Source organism: Eleutherodactylus coqui, chromosome 4 (assembly GCF_035609145.1).
Source record: "Eleutherodactylus coqui strain aEleCoq1 chromosome 4, aEleCoq1.hap1, whole genome shotgun sequence".
NCBI lineage: Eukaryota > Metazoa > Chordata > Amphibia > Anura > Eleutherodactylidae > Eleutherodactylus > Eleutherodactylus coqui.
In genome coordinates, this window is record NC_089840.1 from 94034829 (window position 1) to 94058683 (window position 23855).

At 41.2% G+C, this 23855-nt stretch overlaps 1 protein-coding gene across 2 annotated transcripts in view; it reads left to right on the forward strand.

Annotated features, from left to right (window-relative positions):
- Nucleotides 1-23638, forward strand: part of LOC136624680 (granulocyte-macrophage colony-stimulating factor receptor subunit alpha-like) — an 84210-nt gene extending 60572 nt beyond the window's left edge. For both annotated transcript variants that reach the window (XM_066598631.1, XM_066598630.1), the window contains 7 exons: nucleotides 9208-9328; nucleotides 9464-9651; nucleotides 14225-14361; nucleotides 15553-15700; nucleotides 15912-16008; nucleotides 17440-17524; nucleotides 21924-23638. In XM_066598631.1, the coding sequence (XP_066454728.1) occupies nucleotides 9208-9328; nucleotides 9464-9651; nucleotides 14225-14361; nucleotides 15553-15700; nucleotides 15912-16008; nucleotides 17440-17524; nucleotides 21924-22025 (878 nt within the window). In that variant the 3' untranslated portion in view covers nucleotides 22026-23638. The remainder of the gene's footprint in view (nucleotides 1-9207; nucleotides 9329-9463; nucleotides 9652-14224; nucleotides 14362-15552; nucleotides 15701-15911; nucleotides 16009-17439; nucleotides 17525-21923) is intronic.
- Nucleotides 23639-23855: the final 217 nt, after the last annotated feature.

Sequence of the window (23855 nt, forward strand, 5' to 3'; positions counted from 1 at the left end):
GCTCCCACTATACTGCTGCTTCGGAATTGTTACTGGGGCCTGTCTTGAGTGCTACTATTGCTGACATGGAACGAAGACTGCGCTCCCGCTATACTGCTGCTTCGGAATTGTTACTGGGGCCTGTCTTGAGTGCTACTATTACTGACATGGAACGAAGACTGCGCTCCCACTATACTGCTGCTTCGGAATTGTTACTGGGGCCTGTATTGAGTGCTACTATTGCTGACATGGAACGAAGACTGCGCTCCCGCTATACTGCTGCTTCGGAATTGTTACTGGGGCCTGTCTTGAGTGCTACTATTGCTGACATGGAACGAAGACTGCGCTCCTCCTATAATGCTGCTAGTGATATGTTAGTGGGGCCTGTCCTAATGCTACGGCTGAAATGTTACGAATTATGGGCTCTGCCTATACCGCTGCTAATGGTATGTCTCTGGGGTGTGGAAACAGAGGCTTCCCAAAGACATGATGGCGGCGAGGCCATTTCCCACCAACGCGGTAACTGTTAAGGTGCATATAACCACGGACACGTGGAGAGGACACGTAGTGCCTCAAAATCATCCCCCTCCTCCTCCAACAGGGAAAACATTCTGTACAGCATTGTGGGCTATTGCCCCACCACTTTTAAAGAGGGTCGCTGCCTAGCCGTGCCAACCCCTCTGCAGTGTGTGCCTGCGGTTCCTCCTCATGGCAGACGCACTTCTAAATAGACATGAGGGTGGTGTGGCATGAGGGCAGCTGAAGGCTGCGCAGGGACACTTTGGTGTGCGCTGTGGGGGGGAGGGGGGCGGTTGGGCAGCATGTAACCCAGGAGAAGTGGCAGTGGAGTGTCATGCAGGCAGTGATTGTGCTTTGTTGGAGGTAGTGTGGTGCTTAGCAAAGGTATGCCATGCTAATGAGGGCTTTTCAGAAGTAAAAGTTGTTGGGAGGGGGGGGGCCCACTCTTGCCGCTATTGTGGCTTAATAGTGGGACCTGTGAACTTGAGATGCAGCCCAACATGTAGCCCCTCGCCTGCCCTATCCGTTGCTGTGTCGTTCCCATCACTTTCTTGAATTGCCCAGATTTTCACACAAGGAAACCTTAGCGAGCATCGGCGAAATACAAAAATGCTCGGGTCGCCCATTGACTTCAATGGGGTTCGTTACTCGAAACGAACCCTCGAGCATCGCGAAAAGTTCGTCCCGAGTAACGAGCACCCGAGCATTTTGGTGCTCGCTCATCTCTAGTCACAATTGTGACCGAAACGTCGCAGGTTTTACCTTTGTTGGAGGAATAAAGATTGGAAAATTGTTTTGAAGATCCATCTGATGCTGCCTAGTCTTTGCTGCATATTTCTACTGATTAGTTGGTCGTGATCCTGACTAAGCTGGGCTGCTGCATCCACCTGCTCCTCACCTGCATTGTTTGCAGTGGAATGACTGGGACTGGTCTGGAGTGAATCCATGTGAGTGCTGCTGTTGCCTTTATTATTCACTTGCAGTCTAAAAAACCAGACAGACACCGTATGCAGCATATATATGTATACTCTTTCCCTCTGGCGGGATGACAACGATCATGTAACGGACACAGCATAGCCAGGAAACAATTATGCGCAAGCCTGTAGTGAGACCTAGGTGCGTATGACTGAGCTACTGGAATTCACAGGGCAGAACCAGTCAAGTGGCCAAAGGCCAGTGGTAGGCCTTAAGTATTTTGCTTCTATTTTTTTAAATGGTGAGGTGAAAAACCAGATAGACACCGTATGCAGCGTATATATGTATACTCTTTCCCTCTGGCGGGATGACGGCGATCATGTAACGGACACAGCAGAGCCAGGAAACAATTATGCGCAAGCCTGCTGTACCGCTTAGCTGGGTAATAATGAGCGAACTACTACCCCCAGCAGACACGCAGTAAACTGTACACGGTCACAGGCTTGGCTGGGTAATAATGAGCGACTACTACCCCCAGCAGACACGCAGTAAACTGAAGACGGTCACAGGCAGCCCAAATATAGTATTTTTTTACAATTTTTGGGAAAAAAGCCCACTGCCTATATAGCCTGTATATGGATTTCCCTGTTGGAGGATGACTGTGGTTATTGAAAGCACAGTGCAGCCAGGAAAAATTATGCGCAAGGCTGCAGTAACAACTAGCTGGGTAATAGTGAGCGACTACTACCCCCAGCAGACACGCAGTAAACTGAACACGGTCACAGGCAGCCCAAAGATTTATTTTTCCAATTTTTTTGAAAAAGCCCACTGCCTATATAGCCAGTATATCTCTTTCCCTGTACCACTGTCCCTGCCTCAGCAGTACTGCCCCTATACTCAGTAAAATGACTGCAGACTGAGGACGCTATGGTCTGCATGCCCGATATACAAAAAAAATAAAAATTTGCAAAACTGCTAAAAGCAGCCTCAACAGTACTGCACACGGTCAGATGTGGCCCTAAGAAGGACCGTTGGGGTTCTTGAAGATGAAGATAACAGCCTAACACTCTCCCTATAGCAGCTACAGCAGGACAGCACTTTCACTAATGTCTCTCAGCGTGCATCCGTGGCGAGCCACAGCCAGCCCCACTTTATATACTGGGGTGTCACCTGATCTCCCCTGCCACTCACTGCAGGGGGGTGGGATAGGGCTGGAACTTCACAGGAGGAAGTTGTAATGCCTTCCCTGTCTTTCTATTGGCCAGAAAAGGGTGCAAATTTCTCAGGGAAGAAAATGGAAGTGACTCGAACACCGCGTGGTGCTCGTCTAGAGTAACGAGCATCTCGAGTACCCTAATACTCGAACGAGCATCAAGCTTGGACGAGTACGTTCTCTCATCTCTATTCGGATTCCTTCCAGCATGTTGCAAAACAAAATAACACTGCAGGCAGCAATATTTTATCCTGTATTTTAATGGAATTCAGCAAAGTGAGTTCTGAATAGAACCTGCAACGCTGATATGAACAGGACCTAAATCAGTCTTGTTATATGTATGTATGTATGTATGTATGGTGTATATAGTATATACGTATATGTAGTATAATATTATTCTTTATACATTTTTTCTGTACATAGCTCTGCATATATAAATACAATTTTAAAGTATGTATGCATTCCAAGTAAGTATGTATATATGTGTAAACTATTTCTCTCTCTGGATATATTATATATATATGACACAAATATTTATTTTTATGGAGATAGTTATATATCCAAAAGACATACATAGATATAGGCATGTATATATAAATATGCATATATGTCAATTCATATGTATGTATATACATGCATGTCTATATGTTACATAAACATTAATGATAAAAAAATAAGCACCTAGAAAGAACTTTCAGAATCAAATTACACTTTAAATATGTGACATTAATATTCATACAAGTAAGTGATTACAATATAAGAGCAAAAGGGTAATTTGTTGCAGAACACTAAACACTGGGAGAGAGGTTCTAATACCCTGTTGTACCACCTGTAGCTTGGAAATAAGATGTGATATGGGTGGGCATGGAGTCACACAGGTTCCGTATGGTATCCTGCAGCATATCAGTCCACATTTGCTGAAACTGAGACTTTAACATAGTAACATAGACATATGTCCATCCAGTTCAGCCTATTACTCGCCCACCAATGTTGATCCCAAGGAAGGTAAAAACACCCCATGAGATAAAAACTAATTTTCAGATTAACAACTCTTATGAAATAATTTGTGACTATAACATGTAATATTATTACACTCAAGGAAGGCATCCAGGTCCCTCTTAAACTTTTATTGAATTCGCCTTCACCAGGTCCTCGGGTAAAAGGTTCAATAGTCTCACTGCTCTTACAGTAAAGAACCCATTTCTATGTTGGTGTAGAAACCTTCTTTCCTGTAGACATAGAGGATGCTCCTTTGTTACAGTCACAGCCCTTGGTATAACTAGATGAAGGGAGGGATCTCTATGTTGTCCACTGATATATTTATGCATAGTTATCAGGTCGCTCATCAGACCTCTTTTTTCTAAACCAAATAACCCCAATTTTGTTGACCACTCTGGTTATTGTAGTCCCCCCCTTCCATTTGTTACTTTAATTGCCTGACTTTGAACCCGCACAAGCTCTGATATATCCTTCTTGAGCACCAGGGCATAGAACTGTACAAAATATTCAATGTGTGGTCTGACCAGTGATTTGTAAAGAGGAAGAACAATGTTCTCATCGTGTGCCCCTAGACGTCTTTTGATCCACCCCATGACCCTATTTGCCTTTGACACTGGTTGCTCCACTTACGCTTACAGTTAACTAAAATCCCCAAATCCTTTTTCTTGTCAGTTTTGCCCAGTATTTTCCTTTTCAGTGTGTAATGGTGACATGTATTTTCTCTGCCCATGTGCATAACCTTACATTTATCAGTGTTAAATCTCATTTTCTACTCAATCCCCCAATTTATCTAGATCCATTTGCACATTCTGTCCTCTTGTGTTAATTACTTTGCATTATTTTGTTTGTAATGTATTGATATTTTACTGTGCAATCCTTCTACCAGGTTATTAATATATTAAAAATAATAGATCCCATTACTGACACCTGTCGTACCCCACTAATAATGATAACCCAATCAAAGTATGCAACATTCATAACCACACTCTGCTTTCTATCATTGAGCCAGTTACTTACCCACTTATGCACATTCTTCCCTAGACCAAGTAGTCTAATTTAATGTACCAACTTTTATATAGTAAAGTGTATAGAAAAGTCAAGATATCCAAGATCCAATGACTCACCGGTCCAGTCTAGAATTTACCTCCTCATAAAAGCTGATCAGATTGGTTTGACAGGAGCAACTGCTCATAAAGCCATGCTGAAATGGAGTTATATAGGTATTTTCCTTGATAGCATCTCTTAGAAACCCCTCAAATAATTTACCCACAAAAGATGTAAGGCCGGTCTCTAGTTTCCAGGTTCACTTTTCGACCCCTTTTTGAATATTGGCGCCACGGTTACTATGTTCCAGTCCAGTGAAACATATCCTGTCACTACACAGTCGTTAAATATAAGAAACAATGATCTGTCTATCACATTAATTAATTCCTTTATGACCTGGGGGTGTTAATGCCACTAGGACCCAGCAATTTGTCTATTTTAATCTTTTTAAAGCGGCTCTTCACTTCTTCCTGGGTTGAACTGGTGACATTTAGTGGAGAGTTTACTTTATAACTCTGCATCTCATCTGACATTTACCTTCTCGCTCTAAATACACTGAAGAAAAAAAACTATTTAATAGATTAGCTTTCTCCTCATTACCTTCTACAGTTTTCCTACATTGTTTAATAAAGGAACAACACTTTTACTATTTATATACTTGAAGAACAGTTTAGGGTTAGTTTTACTCTCTTTGACAAGGAGTATGTCTGTCTCCACCTTTGCTGTTTTCAACTGCTTTTTACATAATTTATTTTTTCCATTTATAGTTTTTTAGTTCGTCACTGCCTTCTTGTTTTATTAGTTTAAATGCTTTATTTTTGTTATTTATTGCCCCCTTTAGGCTGCCTGTCCACGGGCGTAGCGATATCCAGCGGCAGATCGCCGCCAGAGCCGCTACTGGGGAGCAGGAGACAGCTAGCGGTTCTCTGCACTGAGCCTATAATCCCCTGAGCAGAGAATCACTATGATTCTCCGCTCACGGATGCCACGGTTGGGCTTTCCATAGCAGCGCTATGGAAAGCTTCAGACAGCATGATTCGCTGGCAGAATCATGCCCGTAGACATACAGCCTTACTGAGCCACATTGGTTTTCTCCTATTCCTAACTCTTTTATTCCTGTACGATATGAACCTGTCACAGTAAGTAATTTAGATGTTTTTAAACATTTCCAATGTATTGTTTATACTCTTATTTATAAGGACATTGTCCCAGTCAATAAGGTTAAGGGCATCTCTGAGCAGATCAAACTTATTCTTCCTAAAGATTAGTATTTTTGTAGCTCCCCAATAAAATTCTTTCTTGAAAGACAAGTTGAAATTTATTATATTAGGGTCAGTAATTTTCAGGTGCCCCTCAACCTGCACCCCTGTTATTCTGTCAGGTCTGTTGGTTTATATTATGTCCAAAAGGGTCATCCCTGTTGTTGGGTCCTGTACAAATTGGATAAGGTAATTATCTTTAGTTATTGACAGAAACTTGTTATCTTTATGAGATCCACAGGTTTCAACGTCTCAGGATGAGGATTTTATTATTGTTTTTCCCTCCATGTATCTCTACACAGAGATTCCACATGTTCATCAACCTCACATAAATCTTACTGTAATGTTGACTTTAAACTGGATTTTACATAAGGAGTACCCCCTCCCCCTTTCCATTTTTTATGATCTTTTCTGAACAGACTGTAATCCTATAAAGTCACGGCTTGCGTCCATCCAGGTCTCTGTTATTCCCACTATCTCATAGTTTTCCTAAGATGCTATTACTTCCAGTTTGTAAGCCTTATTGGACAGACTTCTAGCATTAGTCACCATACATTTTAGAGGTTTTTGGTTATTTTTTACATTAAGTGTATCAATATTAACTGTTCTGCCAATTATAACTTTAATAACCCCTTCAACTGCTCCACCCCATTTTCATTACTTATTCCTATATCTATGTCTGCTCTATCTTTCCTTCTGTATCTCTGGTTGCCTTCACCCCCAGTCCCTAGCTTAAACACTCCTCCAACCTTCTAGCCATCTTCACCCTCAGCACAGCTGGTTAGAGATTAGGCAGTGCCTGGTTAGAGATTAGGCAGTGCCTGGTTAGGATTAGGCAGTGCTAATCCTATAATGGCATTCCCCCCATCTGCCAACTTTTCAAACTTGTTGGGATGTGCCAGGTCAGGACTAGCCTCCCTGAATCTCTTTCCTGTACGCCTCTTTCTAACTGTCATGCAGCTAGCTGCCTGATCATCATGCACTAAAATCCACCGCCACATCTAGTCCAGTGAGTGTCTGCTTCCAGTTTGCCAAGTCACTCTTCCAAACTCACTAAATCCAAACTCACTAATATCAAGTCACACGCTTAAGAAACAGCACAATCTAGAAAAAACACACTTTGGGCGCCTGCACACAACCTGGTCAGATTGTTTTCTGTAATGAAGATGACTGTGGGCACTCGCCATCGGTCAGTGCAGTACTGATTTTTTCCTGTGCCGTCACTAGGTGATAAAGCAGTTACCCTGCTTATCCGCAATGTCAATTGCAGATGGGCTACAGGTCTGACGGCTTCCATTGACTACAATGTTAGCCGGCCGTGTGAACTCCACACAAAACAGAACATACCTTGTTTTTAAATCTGCTCACGGAAATCGCAATCGCTATCCCCTCATGTGAGCGGTCATGTGAATATTCTATTTTTCAATGCGTGCAGAATACCACGAATCATCCACGCGGGTGACGATCATGGATTCCATCAAATTATATCCAGTTGTATGCAGCCAGCATTAGAATGTAGCACACACTCTCATGCACAGTAGCTCACTTATGATTGCTTTATATAGCTCTTATCTGTAATGCTTCTGCTCCTCCACTAGATCTTGCAAACCCCGTAAGCTGTCTAAATTGACATCCCATACATGTTGTATTGGTAAAAATTTTAGACACACCTGTTTAATGTGGCCAAGCATAACCCTACTGAAAAATGCTTTTTGCAGGCCCTACGATGAGAGGCAACGCATGTGGCTGCAGGATTTCCTAAACATATCTCTGAGCAGTCTTTGTCACTCGTACCACTACCAGGTGTGACTGACTAATGGTTGTGATGGCTCCTCAGACCATCAGTAGTGGAGGCACTATGCCGCTCCACAGCAATGGTAGGCTTGAGCCTTTCACCCCCAGCACTTCAGACACCAACACGGCTATAATCCATGCCCAAACTAAAGCTGGACACTGAAAACAACTGAGGTTCCACTCCACAGCAGTCCACTTTCATAGTTCACAACACCACTGCAAACGGAGGCGACTGTGGGTGGGCAAAAAAGGCAATACTTGTAATGGGCACCATGAGACCAAACATCCTTCAGCCAGGTGTCTTGAATTAGTTGCAACAGACACAGGGTCCTGCAATGATGGTGCCACCTGTCTCTGAATTGCAGACAATGAAACCGTTGAAGCTGCTCATGCTTGTCAGACAGACGGTCATTTCTAATGGTGGTCTGTCTAGAGTATTCTCAGCCTGGTTGCCTTGGGTGTGTGCCTTCATGCATCCTCTGGTTCCAACACCTCCTAACATTCTGGTCAGAATGGCCCAGGTGGTCGTAATTCATCAATACAACCATCCAGCTTCTCACATTTTAATAATGCACCCCCTCTGAAACTCTGTTAACTGGGTGAAATCTCTGCAAGTGCATTGTAGTGGCATGTCTGGTGGTCAGCAAGCTCTATACAAGTGTAAAAAGGTCCACTACACATAGGTAGCTGTAAGAACATTTTTATTGGCCAAGGGTGAAACCACTTTTAGGGGCTCAGGTGGGAAGACTGTTCATCTAATCATGCCAAAACTAATAAACTGCATATCTGCCTGAGATGTAACTGCTGCTTGGGTTGTTGAATGCATAACACTTAAAAAGTCCCAGAATACCACTTTAATGTATAAAATATTGTTCTTCTGCCTAAACCCTAAGAGTGGACTGGCCCAACCTGGTACCAAAGCACCCTCCAGTGGACTAATGCGTTGATATATTAAGCCTTCAAGCATTCAACAGAAGAGAAGGTCCATTTGAAGCAAATTAGGGTCAATTTCTTTTTGGGTTAAAATGCACAAATAACTTATTGGACCTTACTGATGATACTGTATGTTCTGTGTGTAAGTAAGAATTTGATGGAATTAAAAGTCAGGTAAAAGGCCACATTGCAACCCTCTTTGTTTATAAAGCCTAAACATGTTCCATAGCACTTAAACATTTTTATTACTGCACACAAAACAAAAGGGGAACATGCAAACTCCATACAACTGTGCGCTAGTTGGATTCTAACCTATGACCGGCGCTGCAAGTCACCACTATAATATTGTGCTATTCGAAAAGATAGTCCAATCTCTTCTGATTGGCCTTTGAAGCCTGCTGAAAGGTGAAGTGAGGCATTTCACATATAGCATCTTCTTCAGTTTTGCCCCCCTATTTGTTGCTTTTTGGGCTCTGTTTAGGCGCCAATGTTCTTTACATAAACATCATAATATCTAGCTATATAATACTTAGTTCTACTTATTTTTCTCAGGGAAGAATAACTCTGCTGCTGAAAATTTTGCCTGTGTGATATATAATGTCTCCATTATGAACTGTTCATGGACTGTGGGCAAAGAGGCCCCTGAAGATACTCAATATTCTTTGGTTCTCAGGTGAAAATTCAATTAATACAAATGCTAATAATTTCACATTTAGTGAGTTTATTGATTTACTGCATTAATAATCTACATCAGTTACAGCAAATTTGCAATTAATATTGACTAAGTGTTTATTTTATTTGGGATTAGGCAGAACCTGGGGAACATATTTGTTGAGTGCCAAGACTACAGAAAGGATTCCTTTGGGAGACAAGTAGGATGCGTTTTGAAAAGACCAAATATTTCATTCAATTTAAAAGTTTATGTAGCGGTGTTGGGATTCAGCAATGAAACGTCAATCCAGTTCTTCGATAAAGTGTATAAAGCCATTCAGGATGGTAATATGTTGTGTTTATTATACAATTGTTTATACCTTTTGATTAAGTAATCAGTTCCCAAAGCCATTAGCCAAAATCTTGTCTTCATTTTTGCCAGGCTTTATGACATATACAGTGGTACCTCAAGTGCGAATGGCCTCAGGATACAATATGTTCACTATACAATGGACTTTCCTGAAGCATAATAACTTGAAACCAGATGCAGTATGCAATGTTACAGACAGTCTGGAGCACTAGGGTACAACATCTTCTAAACCAAAGGTCTCTAACCTACAGCTCTCCAGCTTTTGTCAAACTATAACTGCCAGCAGACCCTGACTGCATTCAGCCCTTATGGTCTGCAACTAGATTCAGTTTTAAATATAACTATACTGTCACGGCTTGGAAACCATTGTTCTAGACCTTGTTTTTAACATAAATCTGTTACAATTTTGTGTTTATGGCTGTCAACACCTACTCCTAGCAGCCACAGTTTAAATTCATGAATTCATGAATGGGTGTGAGTGAGATCTGCCTCTGATTGGTCAGGCTGTGACCAATCAGAGGCAGCTCATTCAGCAGGCGGGGATTTTAAATCCCCGGCTGCTGAATACTACTCACAGCTGTTCAGAGCAGTTCAGGAGGACTGCAGCCGGCCGCGCTGAACTCCGTCTGTCGGGACCAGGTGAGTATATATATATATATTTTTTTTTTTACACATTTCTGGATGAATTGCAGGGAAGGGCTTATATATTTAAGCCCTTCCTGACAATTCATCCCGCGATCGCCGGCAGCCCATTGCTTTCAATGGAGCCGGCTGTATTGCCGGCTCCATTGAATTCAATGGTCAGTGCTCGTTTAATCGAGACGAGTACCGAGTGGTGCTCGTCTCGAGTAACGAGCATCTCGAGCACCCTAATACTCGAATGAGCATCAAGCTCGGACGAGTATGCTCACTCATCTCTATTCCTTATACATATGATTTCATTATTACTTTTATAAAGGCAAAGCATGATTGTAGAGGTAAGAAAAATGTAAAAAAATATGAAGTCTAAAAATAAAATACAAAAAAATAGAAAAAAAATGACATACCCCCTTCTCCACCAATAACATAGGAGGATTCTGCATGGGCATTATATCCTCATGCATTAATTGGTCTGTAACAAACATAAGTTATATTATCCTGCTACTTTTCCCACTGCTTTGACGCTATGACACTATGGTATAATCACCGGAGCCATTTCTGAATCCTGTTCCTGTTCTCTAGACCTATGACTGTTCCTGGTTCTTGACTCTATTTTACTTTGTGTATCCTGGACTGTGTGGGCAGATTTACTAATACTGTCTAATAGTTAGACAGGGCAAATTTACATTAGACAGTCTTAAAATGTGCCAGATTTATCACAGTGGCTCTGCTGTATGATAAATCTGCTGAATTTCAATACCACCTATTCTAACGTTATACCATCTATTAGTTGGTTAACTTTATGTCAAAAATTGTGCCATTTTTGTTGCAGTTTTTGGTGTACAATATCACATGCTTGTATTTGGTATTTTCTTGAAATTTTCTGTGCAGATCTTCAAAGGCTCCATCAGGAGATGTAGAGCATTCATGCACAGATATTTTAGGTTTCTCCAGAGATGTTCAGTAAGGTACAAATCCAAGACATAAGGGTCTTGAAGCCACTGACTCCTGTATTGTTTTGGGTCTCTGCTTATGGTTGTTGACCATTTGGAAGGTGAATCTTCTCCCCAGTCTGAGGCTAAGGGCTCATGTCCACGGGCAAAATATGATTTAAGATCCGCAGCGGATCTCCCGCATGCGGATCCGCATCCCATAGGGATGCATTGACCACCCGCGGGTAGATAAATACCCGCGGATCGTCAATAAAAGGGATTTAAAAAAAAATGGAGCATGGAAAAATCCGGACCATGCTCCATTTTCGTGCGGGTCTCCCGCGGGGACGGCTCCCGCGGGCTTCTATTGAAGCCTATGGAAGCCGTCCGGATCCGCGGGAGACCTAAAATAGGAATTTAAAGTATTTACCATCCGGCGCGGGCGGAGAAGATCAGCTGTTCCTCACGGCCGCATCTTCCTTGCTTCGGCTCGGCGGATGTGCCCGGCGCATGCGCGCGGCACGTCGGCGACGTGCCGGTGACGTGCCGCCGGCGTCAGGAATTCATCCGCCAGCCGAAAATGAAGATCCGGCCGTGAAGAACAGCTGATCTTCTCCGCCCGCGCCGGATGGTAAATACTTTTAAATTCTTATTTTCGGCGCTCATGTCCGCGGGGCAGGAGGGACCCGCTGCAGATTCTACATGTAGAATCTGCAGCGGATCTGATTTTCCCCGTGGACATGAGGCCTTAGAGTACTATGGAGCAGGTTTTCCCAAATATCTCCCTATATTTTGCTCCATTTATCTTTTTGTTAATCCTATAATGTCAGTTCTTGCAGCTGAAAAACATTTGCACAGCATGATGCTGCTACCAGCATGCTTTACTGTAAGCATAATATTGGCCAAGTGATGAGCAGTGTCTGCTGTCTTACAAACACGATGCTTGTCATTCAGGTCAAAGAGTTACAGTTAAAGGAGATGTCTCGAGGAAGCAGTGGATTTTTTTTTTTTCCCAGTCCCCCTAATTAAACATACATTACTAATTACCCCTGTAAATGACTTTCCTAGCTGGTTTCTACTTACCGTTCCAGCGTTTCAGCAACTTATAAAACTTTTTCCCAAGATGGCCGCCAGCTCTTTTCGCATCGCTTGCTGTAGCCCGACGTGCGCGCTCCCGAGACGCTACCAGCTGTGTCTCCATGGCAACCAGACGCCCCGCAGCCGCCGACCGGACCCCTGGAGTGAACACGGCCGACCTGTCACCCACCGCCAGGCAGAAGGTAACCGGCGCAGCCCCCCCCCCCGGCCCAGCGACAGCCCCCCCGGCCCAGCGACAGCCTCCCCGGCCCAGCGCTAGTTCCCCCGGCCCAGCGCTAGTTCCCCCGGCCCAGCGCTAGTTCCCCCGGCCCAGCGCTAGTTCCCCCGGCCCAGCGACAGCCCCCCCCGGCCCAGCGACAGCACCCCCCGGCCCAGCGCTAGTTCCCCCGGCGCAGCGACAGCCCCCCCATCGCAGCGGCAGCCCCCCCCGGCGCAGCGGCAGCCCCCCCGGCCCATCACTTACCAGGACAGCTGGGCGGCTTCTCCGGACAGCTCGGCAGCTCTGCACCTTCCTCTAACAGAGGAAGGTACAGAATGGCCGCTCCAGTGCACTCCCGAGCAGTGACAGCTCGTCTGCGCATGCGCAGAAGAGCTGTAGCCGGGAGCACACTGAAGCGGCTCGTGCTGAAAGGAGAAGACCGGACTGCGCAAGCGCGTCTAAAAATGCAAGCTGCCAGCGAATTTAGACGGAACCATGGAGACGAGGACGCTAGCAACGGAGCAGGTAAGTGGAATAACTTCTGTATGGCTCATATTTAATGCACGATGTATATTACAAAGTGCATTAATATGGCCATACGGAAGTGTATAACCCCACTTGGTTTCGCGAGACCACCCCTTTAAAGGCTTTTCCAGCTTTAAAATATTGATGACCTATTCTAAGGATAGGCGAAACCCTTTATAGAAAGTTGGAGGTTACTGTGTTCTTCAACATGGGTTTATTTTTGCTCTGAAATGCATTGTCAACTGTGTTTCTTTCCAAGCATGACCAATCAATTGGATGAACTCCATCCCTGGAGAAATGGTATTGATAAGCGGCGTCTGCTTTTCTCCAAACATGATGTTTGGCATTTAGGTCAAAGAGTTCATTTTTGGTTTCATTAGATCATGTTTCTCACAGTCTGAGAATTCTTTAAGTGACTTTTGGAAAACTACAAGTGGACTGTCACATGCCAATCCCTAAAAAGTGGCTTCTATTGGACCATAGTATCATGGCTGATCAGTGAAGTGCTGCAGAGGTTATTGTCCCATCTTAAGAGCAGAAGTCTGAAGCTCTGTCAGATTTGTCATCAGGTTTTTCTTTCATCTTTCTGACTGCGACCTTTCTCACTCACTTGCTCTAGAAATAGTTCTGTTGGTTATGAATTTCTTGCATTTAAGAAACATGATGGTCACTGGGTTCTTGAGGACCTTCAATGCTGCAGCAATTTTATGTACTCTCTCTAGATCTGTAACTTGATACAATTTTGTCACCGAGGTCTACAGACTATTACTTTAACTTTGACATGGGTTCCTCAGAAACATGCCTTTGTTTTCAAATAATGTTCAGTCAATTGGATTTACAACATATGGGCTTCAATCTCAGTACACATCTCAAGCATTTTGAAGGGAAACAGGATGAATCTGAGCTCAAATCTGGGTGTCATAGGAAAGAAACCGATTACATGCACATTTACATATGTAAATGTAATATTCCAGTTTTATCATTTAGAAAAATTTGCTCAAATTTTACAAACCATTTTTATTTGTAGTATTACAAACTGTGTTATTAATGTCCTTTTGTGCAACCATCACTGAATCACCATCTTTACATCCCTTACTTTTTTGATATTTGATTACTTATAAAGTGTGTGAATAACTCTACCAAACTTAATTTCAGTCATTTTAGATCCTCCAAGAAATATAACTCTAACATATAATTCAGATGAACTTGAAATTAAATGGCAGAAGCCGGAAACATACGACGATATGCCAGAAAACTCTTTTCGGTACAATATTATCATCAAAGACAAAGTGGTAAACCTTTTACGTTCAATTAAAGGGTTTTTCCAGGACATAAAAAAATTGAATAGGCTTAAAATGAAATTAAATTGAATACTCACATACTGCAGCCACTCCTCATCCAATGCTGCAGCCCCGGTGCCCATTACGAGGAATGCAGAAGAAGTGGTTGGCAGTCATGTGCCGTTCATTGTAACCACTTGACTGTCTGCCGCTTCTTCTGCATTCTGTGTGTTGGGCACCAGGGCTGCAGCTGTGGACAGGGAGCTGCTGGGAAAAGTGAGTATTACTTTTTTTTTTTTTAAATTTTAAGTCACTTTAACCTTTGCTAAGTCCCGAAACCCCTTTTATATTTAAGTGTAATACTATATTTCTGCTAAGATTTCCTGCACTTTTTAATATTGTACTTTGTGCAGTATACTGTATTAGTGAATATTTAGACAACTTTAATACTAATATGAAATATAGATTAAATAGATAGATAGATATGCAGATGACTATATTCTAATTTTATTGAATTTTTTTAGTGTTCAAATGCAACTAAGAATACAAATGAAGCAACTGATTCAAAAATGTTCTACAATTTTGATTACAACCTCCTGTGTAAACCTATGTGCCAGCATGGTTGTATTTATAATCTAATTTTGCAGTCATGTCAATTCTCTCTCCCATTGCAGTAGGAAAAGTAACATATGACTGCAAACTGTACAATTTATAATCTATAACTATAGACACACATAAAACTGCATAAGAGCTGCATACAAATACAATAGGGTAGTATTAAACATAACTCTTTTTTTTAATTTTAGATCCTTTTTTAACCTGGATAGCACTAGGGGCAGGAATCTCTAGATTATCTTCTATTATATCTAACTGTAAGAATTTGTGTAGTGCACTGTTATATATTTTTTCAGAGAAATGTTGCTTTACAGTGACATTTTCAAGAAGAATGAACCACATTTCCTGAGCGATGATGGGCAACATAAGACGGGAGGGTCCAACTGTCTATGTAACCATGTGATGTACGAAGCCACTCCTGCAGACCTTTACTTGAAATGTTGTCTGTCTTACCATTGCTTGCAAATTTCTTGGGAGATATAGTTGGTTCTTCTTGAGAATGTCACTTTAAGATAAGTTATTATATTATTATGTCATTGCGTCAAATAAAATAAAAATAACTCATATTATTAATTAATATAATTTCAGACAAAAGACATTTGTGGGAGTAAGGAAAATGTTTATAAAACCTCTGAATACCATCCAAATGAAAGAGTTACTGTAGCCATGAGGGCAAAATGGGACCAAAAATATTCACATTATTCAGAATGGAGTGCATGGAGCAAACCCATAACTGGCAAGTAACAGTTTACAACAAGTTTAGGAATTAAAAGGTTTTATGTATAATACAATAAATCTACTTGTAGCTCCCTGGAAGTCCACCAGATGTCAGTCTTTGTATGCATGTATAGCATTCATGTAGTTATACTGTTAGAATATTGTTTATACCAATTTGGCTCATGTAGAAGGATTTTCTTTCACATTCATGTATCTTTTCTTTTCTTTAGGAGGTAATTCTCCACCATTGACATCACATGACATTTTGATTGTACTAGGAGTGGTTACAGCCATTATTCTTATTGTTCTTATATTCCTGTGTTACAGGTAAAGTATTACTTAGTCATAAATATTGTCTTTTACCTAAATGATGATTATAGAGGGCATTATATTCCGATATATTCCCGAGACACCAATGACAGGATAAAGAATCTGTAGCAGTAAAAACAGATCAGCAAAATAATCTGCAATTTACTTGCCAATGGCAATCATAGGATATTTGATTTCACACATTGGTGAATTACATAGGCAGATGGGGAAATGTGTGCCCGTGACTTAGGTAAATAGATGATCATTTTGTTATCTTTATCAATGAGTTATGAGCATATGAGTTATTCTTCATATGATTCACTACTTAATATTAAACACAGAAACTAAAGCTTGTTCCTACTTGTGTCATGGTTGTCACATTCGCCCTGAGTGTAATGCACCTGATACCCAGGACGAATGCAAATAGAAGGCTGTTACATTCATGCAGGCTGTGGGGAAAATAACCTACACGAATGCAACCAAAACAATGACTGGAGGGATAGGATTGGGATAGGAGAATGTGTAATACACTAAACACCGTAACAAACTGAACTGCAAACGGGACTTGCAAGCAGACATCCAGCAACAACTGACAAACACCAAAACACTTGCCTAGAATACCAACACACATAAGCACAGGAATAGCTAAAGTACATACGAGGTATTGGCTCGTATTCTGGCCAAGATTTTAAGCTCACAAGCCCACAACAAGGGTCCTCTTTGTCTTGTGAGTTCCCACTCTAATAAGACAACTTAACCCTAGGACTCTTGCTACAAGCAGAGCGATTGTCCCATTAGGGATAGCCCCACACTGGAACCTAGGGGCCTGACTCACTCTATGTATGTTCAGCGTATATATTGGTTTACAACATATATGCTGAACAGTATGCAGTTCACAAACAGACAAGGGATATACACCTTGAACAGGGAGCTGATTAGACCAAGTGTCTGGAGTATAAAGAGTGTAACAACAGGAAAAGTATTTTACCCTATTAAGGGTCAGACCTCCATGCAATTGCCAGTATGGAGCCTCAAACCAATCCCTCCATGTAAAGTCCAATCGTATATGAAGAAACTGGCAGCATATCAGGATGCAATAAAATTGATGTTTTTTATGCTCCCATTTTAGATTAATTGGTTAATGATATGATAGAATTTTCAACATCTTGAATTAAAAAATGAAGTTTTTATAATCTATCCTTGTTACATGATATAAGGTTCAGCTTTGCAAGAAATAGTTTAAAATCTCACATTTATTGACATATTCTTAAAAATTAAAATGTAGTATGAGCAATGGTAACCACATGCTGAAATGCATCAGATGCATGCATAACATTTACAGGTTGGACAAAATTATTTGTTGCCATAGACAACTATATTATTATAGTTACAAGAGTATGATTTCAATCATATCTGCAGTATTGAATATAGTTCTGTTTGGTATACAAGGTTCAAGATATGGATGAAACTGTTTCCACAAATCCCTAAGCCATCAATGAAATTGTTTGAACAAGTTGAACAAAAAGAAAAATCAGTAAGTTCCTTTTTAGCGCTGTTTATTTTACTTACACATTACATACATTTTAATGACAAGATGATAAACACTATATTTTTACTTTTAACGTTCAACCCCAATACCGAAAGAGTTGTGACACTGTGTAAAATGTAAATAAATGTTAAGAAAAAAAGAATACACAGATTAGGAAATCTCATATAACCATATTTTATTCACAATAGAAAATATCAGAAGTTAAAAGTGAGACATTTTTCAATTTCATTTTAAATGTAGAAATTAATGGCAGCAACACATCTCAAGTTGGGACAGGGTTAGCAAAAAGCTAGAAAAGTAAGTGGTTCTAATGAAAAACAGCCAGAGGGTCAATTTTGTTTAACTAAGTCCCATTTCTGTACATAAAAAGAGTGTGCTGGAGAGGCAGAGTCTCTCAGAAGCAAAGATGCTCAGCAGTTCACTAATCTAAAAAACTGTCTAAAAATTGTGGAAACAATTCAGAAATGTAAAATTGCAAAAACTTTGAATTTTTCACCTTCTACAGTATATAATATCATCAAAAGATTCAGAGAATCTTTTTTCCTTTGCATTTATTTACATTTTACAACAGGTCACAACTTGTTTGGCATTTAGCATACTGTTGTAATAATTTGATATACTATTAACTTAATGTAATGAATCAGCAAGAATAGGGGGGCAATCATTCACTATGTCAGGTGTTTAGAGCACACATTAAATCTATTAACACCCCTGTATTCTGGGTCCATGGGTCAACAAATATAACTCAGATAATCATGCTATTCGTCTTTGTACAGTTATTGGCCTGTGTGGTCAAGAGTCAATTTTGAAGTCTGTTTTATATTCATGTATTGTATGTCTCATAGCTTATATTTATACAAAACCCGTGATTATGTTAAATGATACTTCATAATAAAATAATTTCCTAAAGCTAGAAGAATAAAAATCCCGGATATCTTTGTCAATTATACAAAGATCTAACAAAATTTAACGGAACGCTAATAAATTCTTACACCAGTTATTTCAACATAACAAAAGCCACTGAAAAGCTATTGAAAAGGCAAGTTTGTGACACAGTTTTCCTTTATCAATTAACCCTCTCAAGGCAAAATTATATTTTATTTTTTTTCATTCTTGTTTTTCCCCCGTTCTAAAATAAAAAATCAATATAGCCATGTGAGGACATGTTTTGTGTGAGACAAGTTATATTTTCAAAAGTTATAAATTAATATACCATCTGTGACAGCTGTGGCAGGGGAATTCTTCATCCCCATGGGGAATCCCCTTGTCAGTGAACACTGTAACAGTACTGTCATAGTGTTTAGTGATGAGGGGACTCCCAGCGAAGATGAAGAAATCCTATGACAGCTGTGGCAGAGGATCGCGATCTTCCCTGTATGTTCTCAATGGGGTCGGCACTGCTGCCGCTGGCCCCATTGACCACAGGGTGAGACCCCTGGGTGTGATAGCATCCAGGGGTTTTATATCCAAGAAATCCCCTTGGATGTCACAGCCGCAGCAAGGGATGGTGATGGCACTGCACTTTATGTGAGAATTTTAGATGTGTGTGCGCGTTTAGGTGTGTTTTGCGAATCGCTGCCCTGTTTTTTACAGGTGCGAAATGTATCTGCATGTAAAAAGCACACGTGACCACTTTCATTGAAAAGCTTTGGTTCTAAGAGATGCGAATCGCAAACGCACCTGCGTTTAAAAAAACGGTAGTTTAACTGAGCCCTAATGGTTTGAATGAGTCTACCGAATCTGTTTAGGTGTGACAAGCCTTGGCTTGTCAATTCTTTCCCAGTTTCCTCTGCGGCCTCTCTCCTCTCTATGTGGAGAGATGACCACAGCGGAATAGAGGCGGTGAAGGGCTGGAGCGTTTTGAAGCTGCATTTCTCTGCATTTTTCCACAGGATTTCGGTCCTGTGTGACCCCTGCCTTAGGGGGGCCCAAAAGACCTCTCTTCTCCATATAGGGAGCCCAGTACTGTGACTGAAGCATTATAGTTGGGGCCCATGTTACAGATTTTGCATTGGGGCCCAGAAGCTTCAAGTTACGCCTCTGTATACAGTACATATATGGTCATAAAAAACCTTATAGTTTGTACGCCCAACCATATACAGAGATACTAGAAAATGCCCTATAGTACTCTTCTATGCTCGAGAACCAGCACTAATCGATGGTGTCTCGGCTAAGGTGGGTGGTAAGAGAACCAAATAAACAAACAAGCAACTCCAGCTCCAGCCTCTATCACGCGGAGCTGCTGCCGGATTTCTTGTTTGTTTATTTGGTTCTCTTACCACCCACTTTAGCCAAGACACCAGCGATAAGCACTGGTTCTCGAGCATAGAAGAGTACTATAGGGCATTTTCTAGTATCTCTGTATATGGTTGGGCGTACAAACTATAAGGTTTTTTTCAGGGATAGGGCATAGAAGTATAGTGAGGTAGAGGAAACTTGATTCTATACTTTGGCATAACATTGTCTCCCACTCCTGAAGCCTTTTTATCTATCCTGGCAGCATATGTTTTGGGCATCAGGTTTGCAGTTGCAATCATCAGTCAACACGTGCAAACCAAGATAGCCACTGTGGATTATGACAGATGGTCATTCTGCTGTATAGCAGACACCTTGTCTGGAGGCGTGTAACTGGAGATAACTCTCTATCACGCGGAGGCATATAATTGAAGTCTGCCTTTAGACACCTGTGGCGCATGCTCTGAGGATCCCAATAACTCCTTTTGAGCAGGCTCCTAGGTGCCTGATCCCATGTTTATCCGGTTCTATCTAAATTTGTATATGGCTCCTGATGAACCGCAAAGGCGGTAGAAACGCGTTGAGCCTGATTGTTGTATAATACAAAGAACCTGGACAAGAAGTATATTTTTCCAACTACTCATTGCTATACGCTGTGGATCTTAGATACCGGTATGCACCACCGTATCCCTAAGCTAGACACGCAAAATTGACATTGGCTCACGCTGACATGAACTCTGGCTATTAGTGAAACTCTCTATTGTGAGATAGAGGTGAATATTGTATCCGGTCCTATAATTGACTGGGGAGATCGCCCTAGCAGATATACGGAGGTGCTAAAAGGAAATGAATCATCTGTGATTTTTTTATTCAGTTGTATATGTTCTCTTTATGAGGCCTTTGTCCTGTGTATATTATTTTATCTAAGCTTTATTAAAGGTTAGGTTTTAGTCTATATAAGGATTCCAGTCTGTGAAAATAATTAACAAGCCCACTGATCCCCCTGCAGTTGTGATTACATTTTACTGTAAGTCAGATCGTGAGACATTGGTCATGTGACTTGGGAACAGCACCCACTGGTATTTACTGTGGATGTTTAAATTCATAAGTGTTCCCTCTACTCTGTTTGTTCCACATTCTGCACTGGTCCTCCATTAGCGTACCTGGTTTTCTTCCACTTAGGGAACATAACTGAAGAAGAAGCCCGTAAGATGTACGCTAATAAAGTAAAACTGCAAGAAATTCTAAACCAGAAAGGCTAGCACTTGATTGCTAAACATCTTATCAGACAGGGTTACATTCTTAACTATGCATTGACTATATAATGAAGAAACAGAGAACTATAGTCCAATTAGCAAGAAGTGGTGGAACAATCACTAGAGCTCTTCAGAGATGAGCTCTAAGGTGAAGTTGGAGAAAATGTGCTATACCTCACGAATAGATATCCAATGTAGTTATGTATATGAGAGTATAAGAGCATTGTGGTTGATATTTGTTTTCACCTTGTAGTTTAGCCATCATCACATCTGCTCAGGTCTTGTCATGGCATGGATCTAAGGTTGTGTTCACATTTAATGAAAGCAAAGATGCCATGCAGAACTAAAAAAAATACTTTTCTAAAACTGCATACTATCAACTTTATTGCTATGTGAAACAAACCTAAGGGCTTATTCACATGGTCATGGCCACATTCTGTATCACAAGTTGGGTGCACAAAAAAAATCGAACAGCGCACAAACATCATCTGTGTGTTGCCCATTGTTCATAGCATGGCTTACTCTTATTCATGAAAACGGAGGAGAATTGGACATGCTGTGATTTACTTTTCATAGACCATCAGTCAATGTGAACAGCCTCATCGGCTATTATGAGTCCATGTGGAATACACGGACAGAACACAAATTGAAAATACAGCTGGCTGAATAGGCCTTTATATTATCTTATATAGCTTACTTTGTATGGGGATGGGGGAGATCTGTGTAAAAAAAAAAAAAACACTTTTTGAAACTATATAGGACCGTAGAATGGTTGCATGCACCCCAATATTTTTATCTACAGATTGCGACAATCAGTTTAAATAAACCCTCTCTAAAACCCATCCACATATTATCAGTTCTGCACATCTAACCTAATTGTCTTTTGTGTTTAGGTGTCAATACTGTCTGAAACAGAAATCATATCTATGAAAAAAGATGAAGAAGAATTGATATGCTCATATGTTACTGAAATGCCAGAAAAGCTCAAAACATGAAAACTGAATTGAACAATGTGTGACAGTTTTTGCGCATATTAATTGTGTTTCCTACGCTCGCAAAAAGAACGTAAGAAGCCTCATTTATTTAAATATATCGACCTGATGTTCGCTACGCAAACATAAAAAGTTCTTAGACACGTTTTATTCTCTCTCTCTCTGTCTCTTTTTTCTCTCTGTCTTTCTCTCTCTCTCTGCGCTATTCGTTATAACACTTAATATGAACGTCGCTTAGCAATGCTTCACTCTCCCTAGTGGCGATGTTGGCTAAAGCACAACAGCGCCGCTAGACATAAAATAGGAACTTTGACCTCGCCTGGCAGTCACTCAATGTATCAAACTCAAATTTTAGGATTTTACGGCGGTGGTGAGGATGTCCCAAATCTAATGACACCAAAATCACCCATCAAATGTCATGCAAAGGGGGCAAAGTGTGGTGCAAGAAAAAACCTGTAGGATTTTTTATATTAGATTCCTAAAAATACAGTGAATATGCATATATCGTAAGTATTCACTGCATATTCACAGGATGCTATTGACTTTAATGAGATATTTCGGTCCATAATATTGACTAAAATTGAACATGCTGCAATCTTTCATGCTCTTAAATACTCATGGGAAAACCCTGTGTCTGAATACCCCAATATAAATCAATGGGGCTTCAACTCTCCATATTAAATGTGTAACACATACCCCGATATGAATGAGGCCTCAGTCATATCCTGCTGTTACCAATTTTATAATTTGCCACCATATTTATTAACATTAAGTATTAACTTGCCACTATGTATCTGCACATTGCAGCATTTTCAATAAACTTTATTTGGTTAAAGGGAATCTGCACCAGATATAACCACCATAAACTAAGTTATAGTACTGATACGGCAGGTTTCCTGGAGCCCGGGGAGGTATTTCTTATAGTTACCCAGCTCTCCAATCCAGAGCTATCATCCATAAACTTTAGCTCGGACAATGCAGCCAGACCGCTGACTGTATGTTGTGCACGCACACCCATAGCAATAGTACCAGTTAAGAAAAAAGAATTAACTTCTATGAAGCTAATGGGAAATTGCTATTCGGCTAAATTCCTACATTGTAGTACAATGCTAAGTAATGCAGAATCCCTTTAAAAGGAAGTTGTACAAAATCTATAACAAAATGTATAATATTTAGAGATGAGCGAGCATACTCGTCCGAGCTTGATACTCGTTCGAGTATTAGGGTGTTCGAGATGCTCGTTACTCGTAACGAGTACCACGCGGTGTTCGGGTTACTTTCATTTTCTTCCCTGAGAAATTTGCGCGCTTTTCTGGCCAATTGAAAGACAGGGAAGGCATTACAACTTCCCCCTGCAACGTTCAAGCCCTATACCACCCCCCTGCAGTGAGTGGCTGGCGAGATTAGGTGTCACCCGAGTATTAAAATCTGCCTCTCCCGCGGCTCGCCACAGATGCATTCTGACATTAGTTCAGGGAAAGTGCTATCGTGTTGGAGCTGCTATAGGGAGAGTGTTAGGAGTATTTTAGGTTTCAAGAACCCCAACGGTCCTTCTTAAGGCCATAGAAATCGCAGATCGCACCTATGTGCGATCTGCGATTCCTGTTCTCTTCTCTATATGCGCTCAATGGGGCCGGCGACAGCAGCGCCGACCCCATTGAGAACATATAGAAGACAAATCATTCTTCTCTGCCACAGCTGTAACAGCTGTGGCAGAGAAGAACGATGTTTGCCCATTGAATTCAATGGAGCCGGCAATACAGCAGGTTCAACTGAAAGCAATGGGCTGCCGGCGTGCGCGGGGATGAATTGTCGGGAAGGGCTTAAATATAT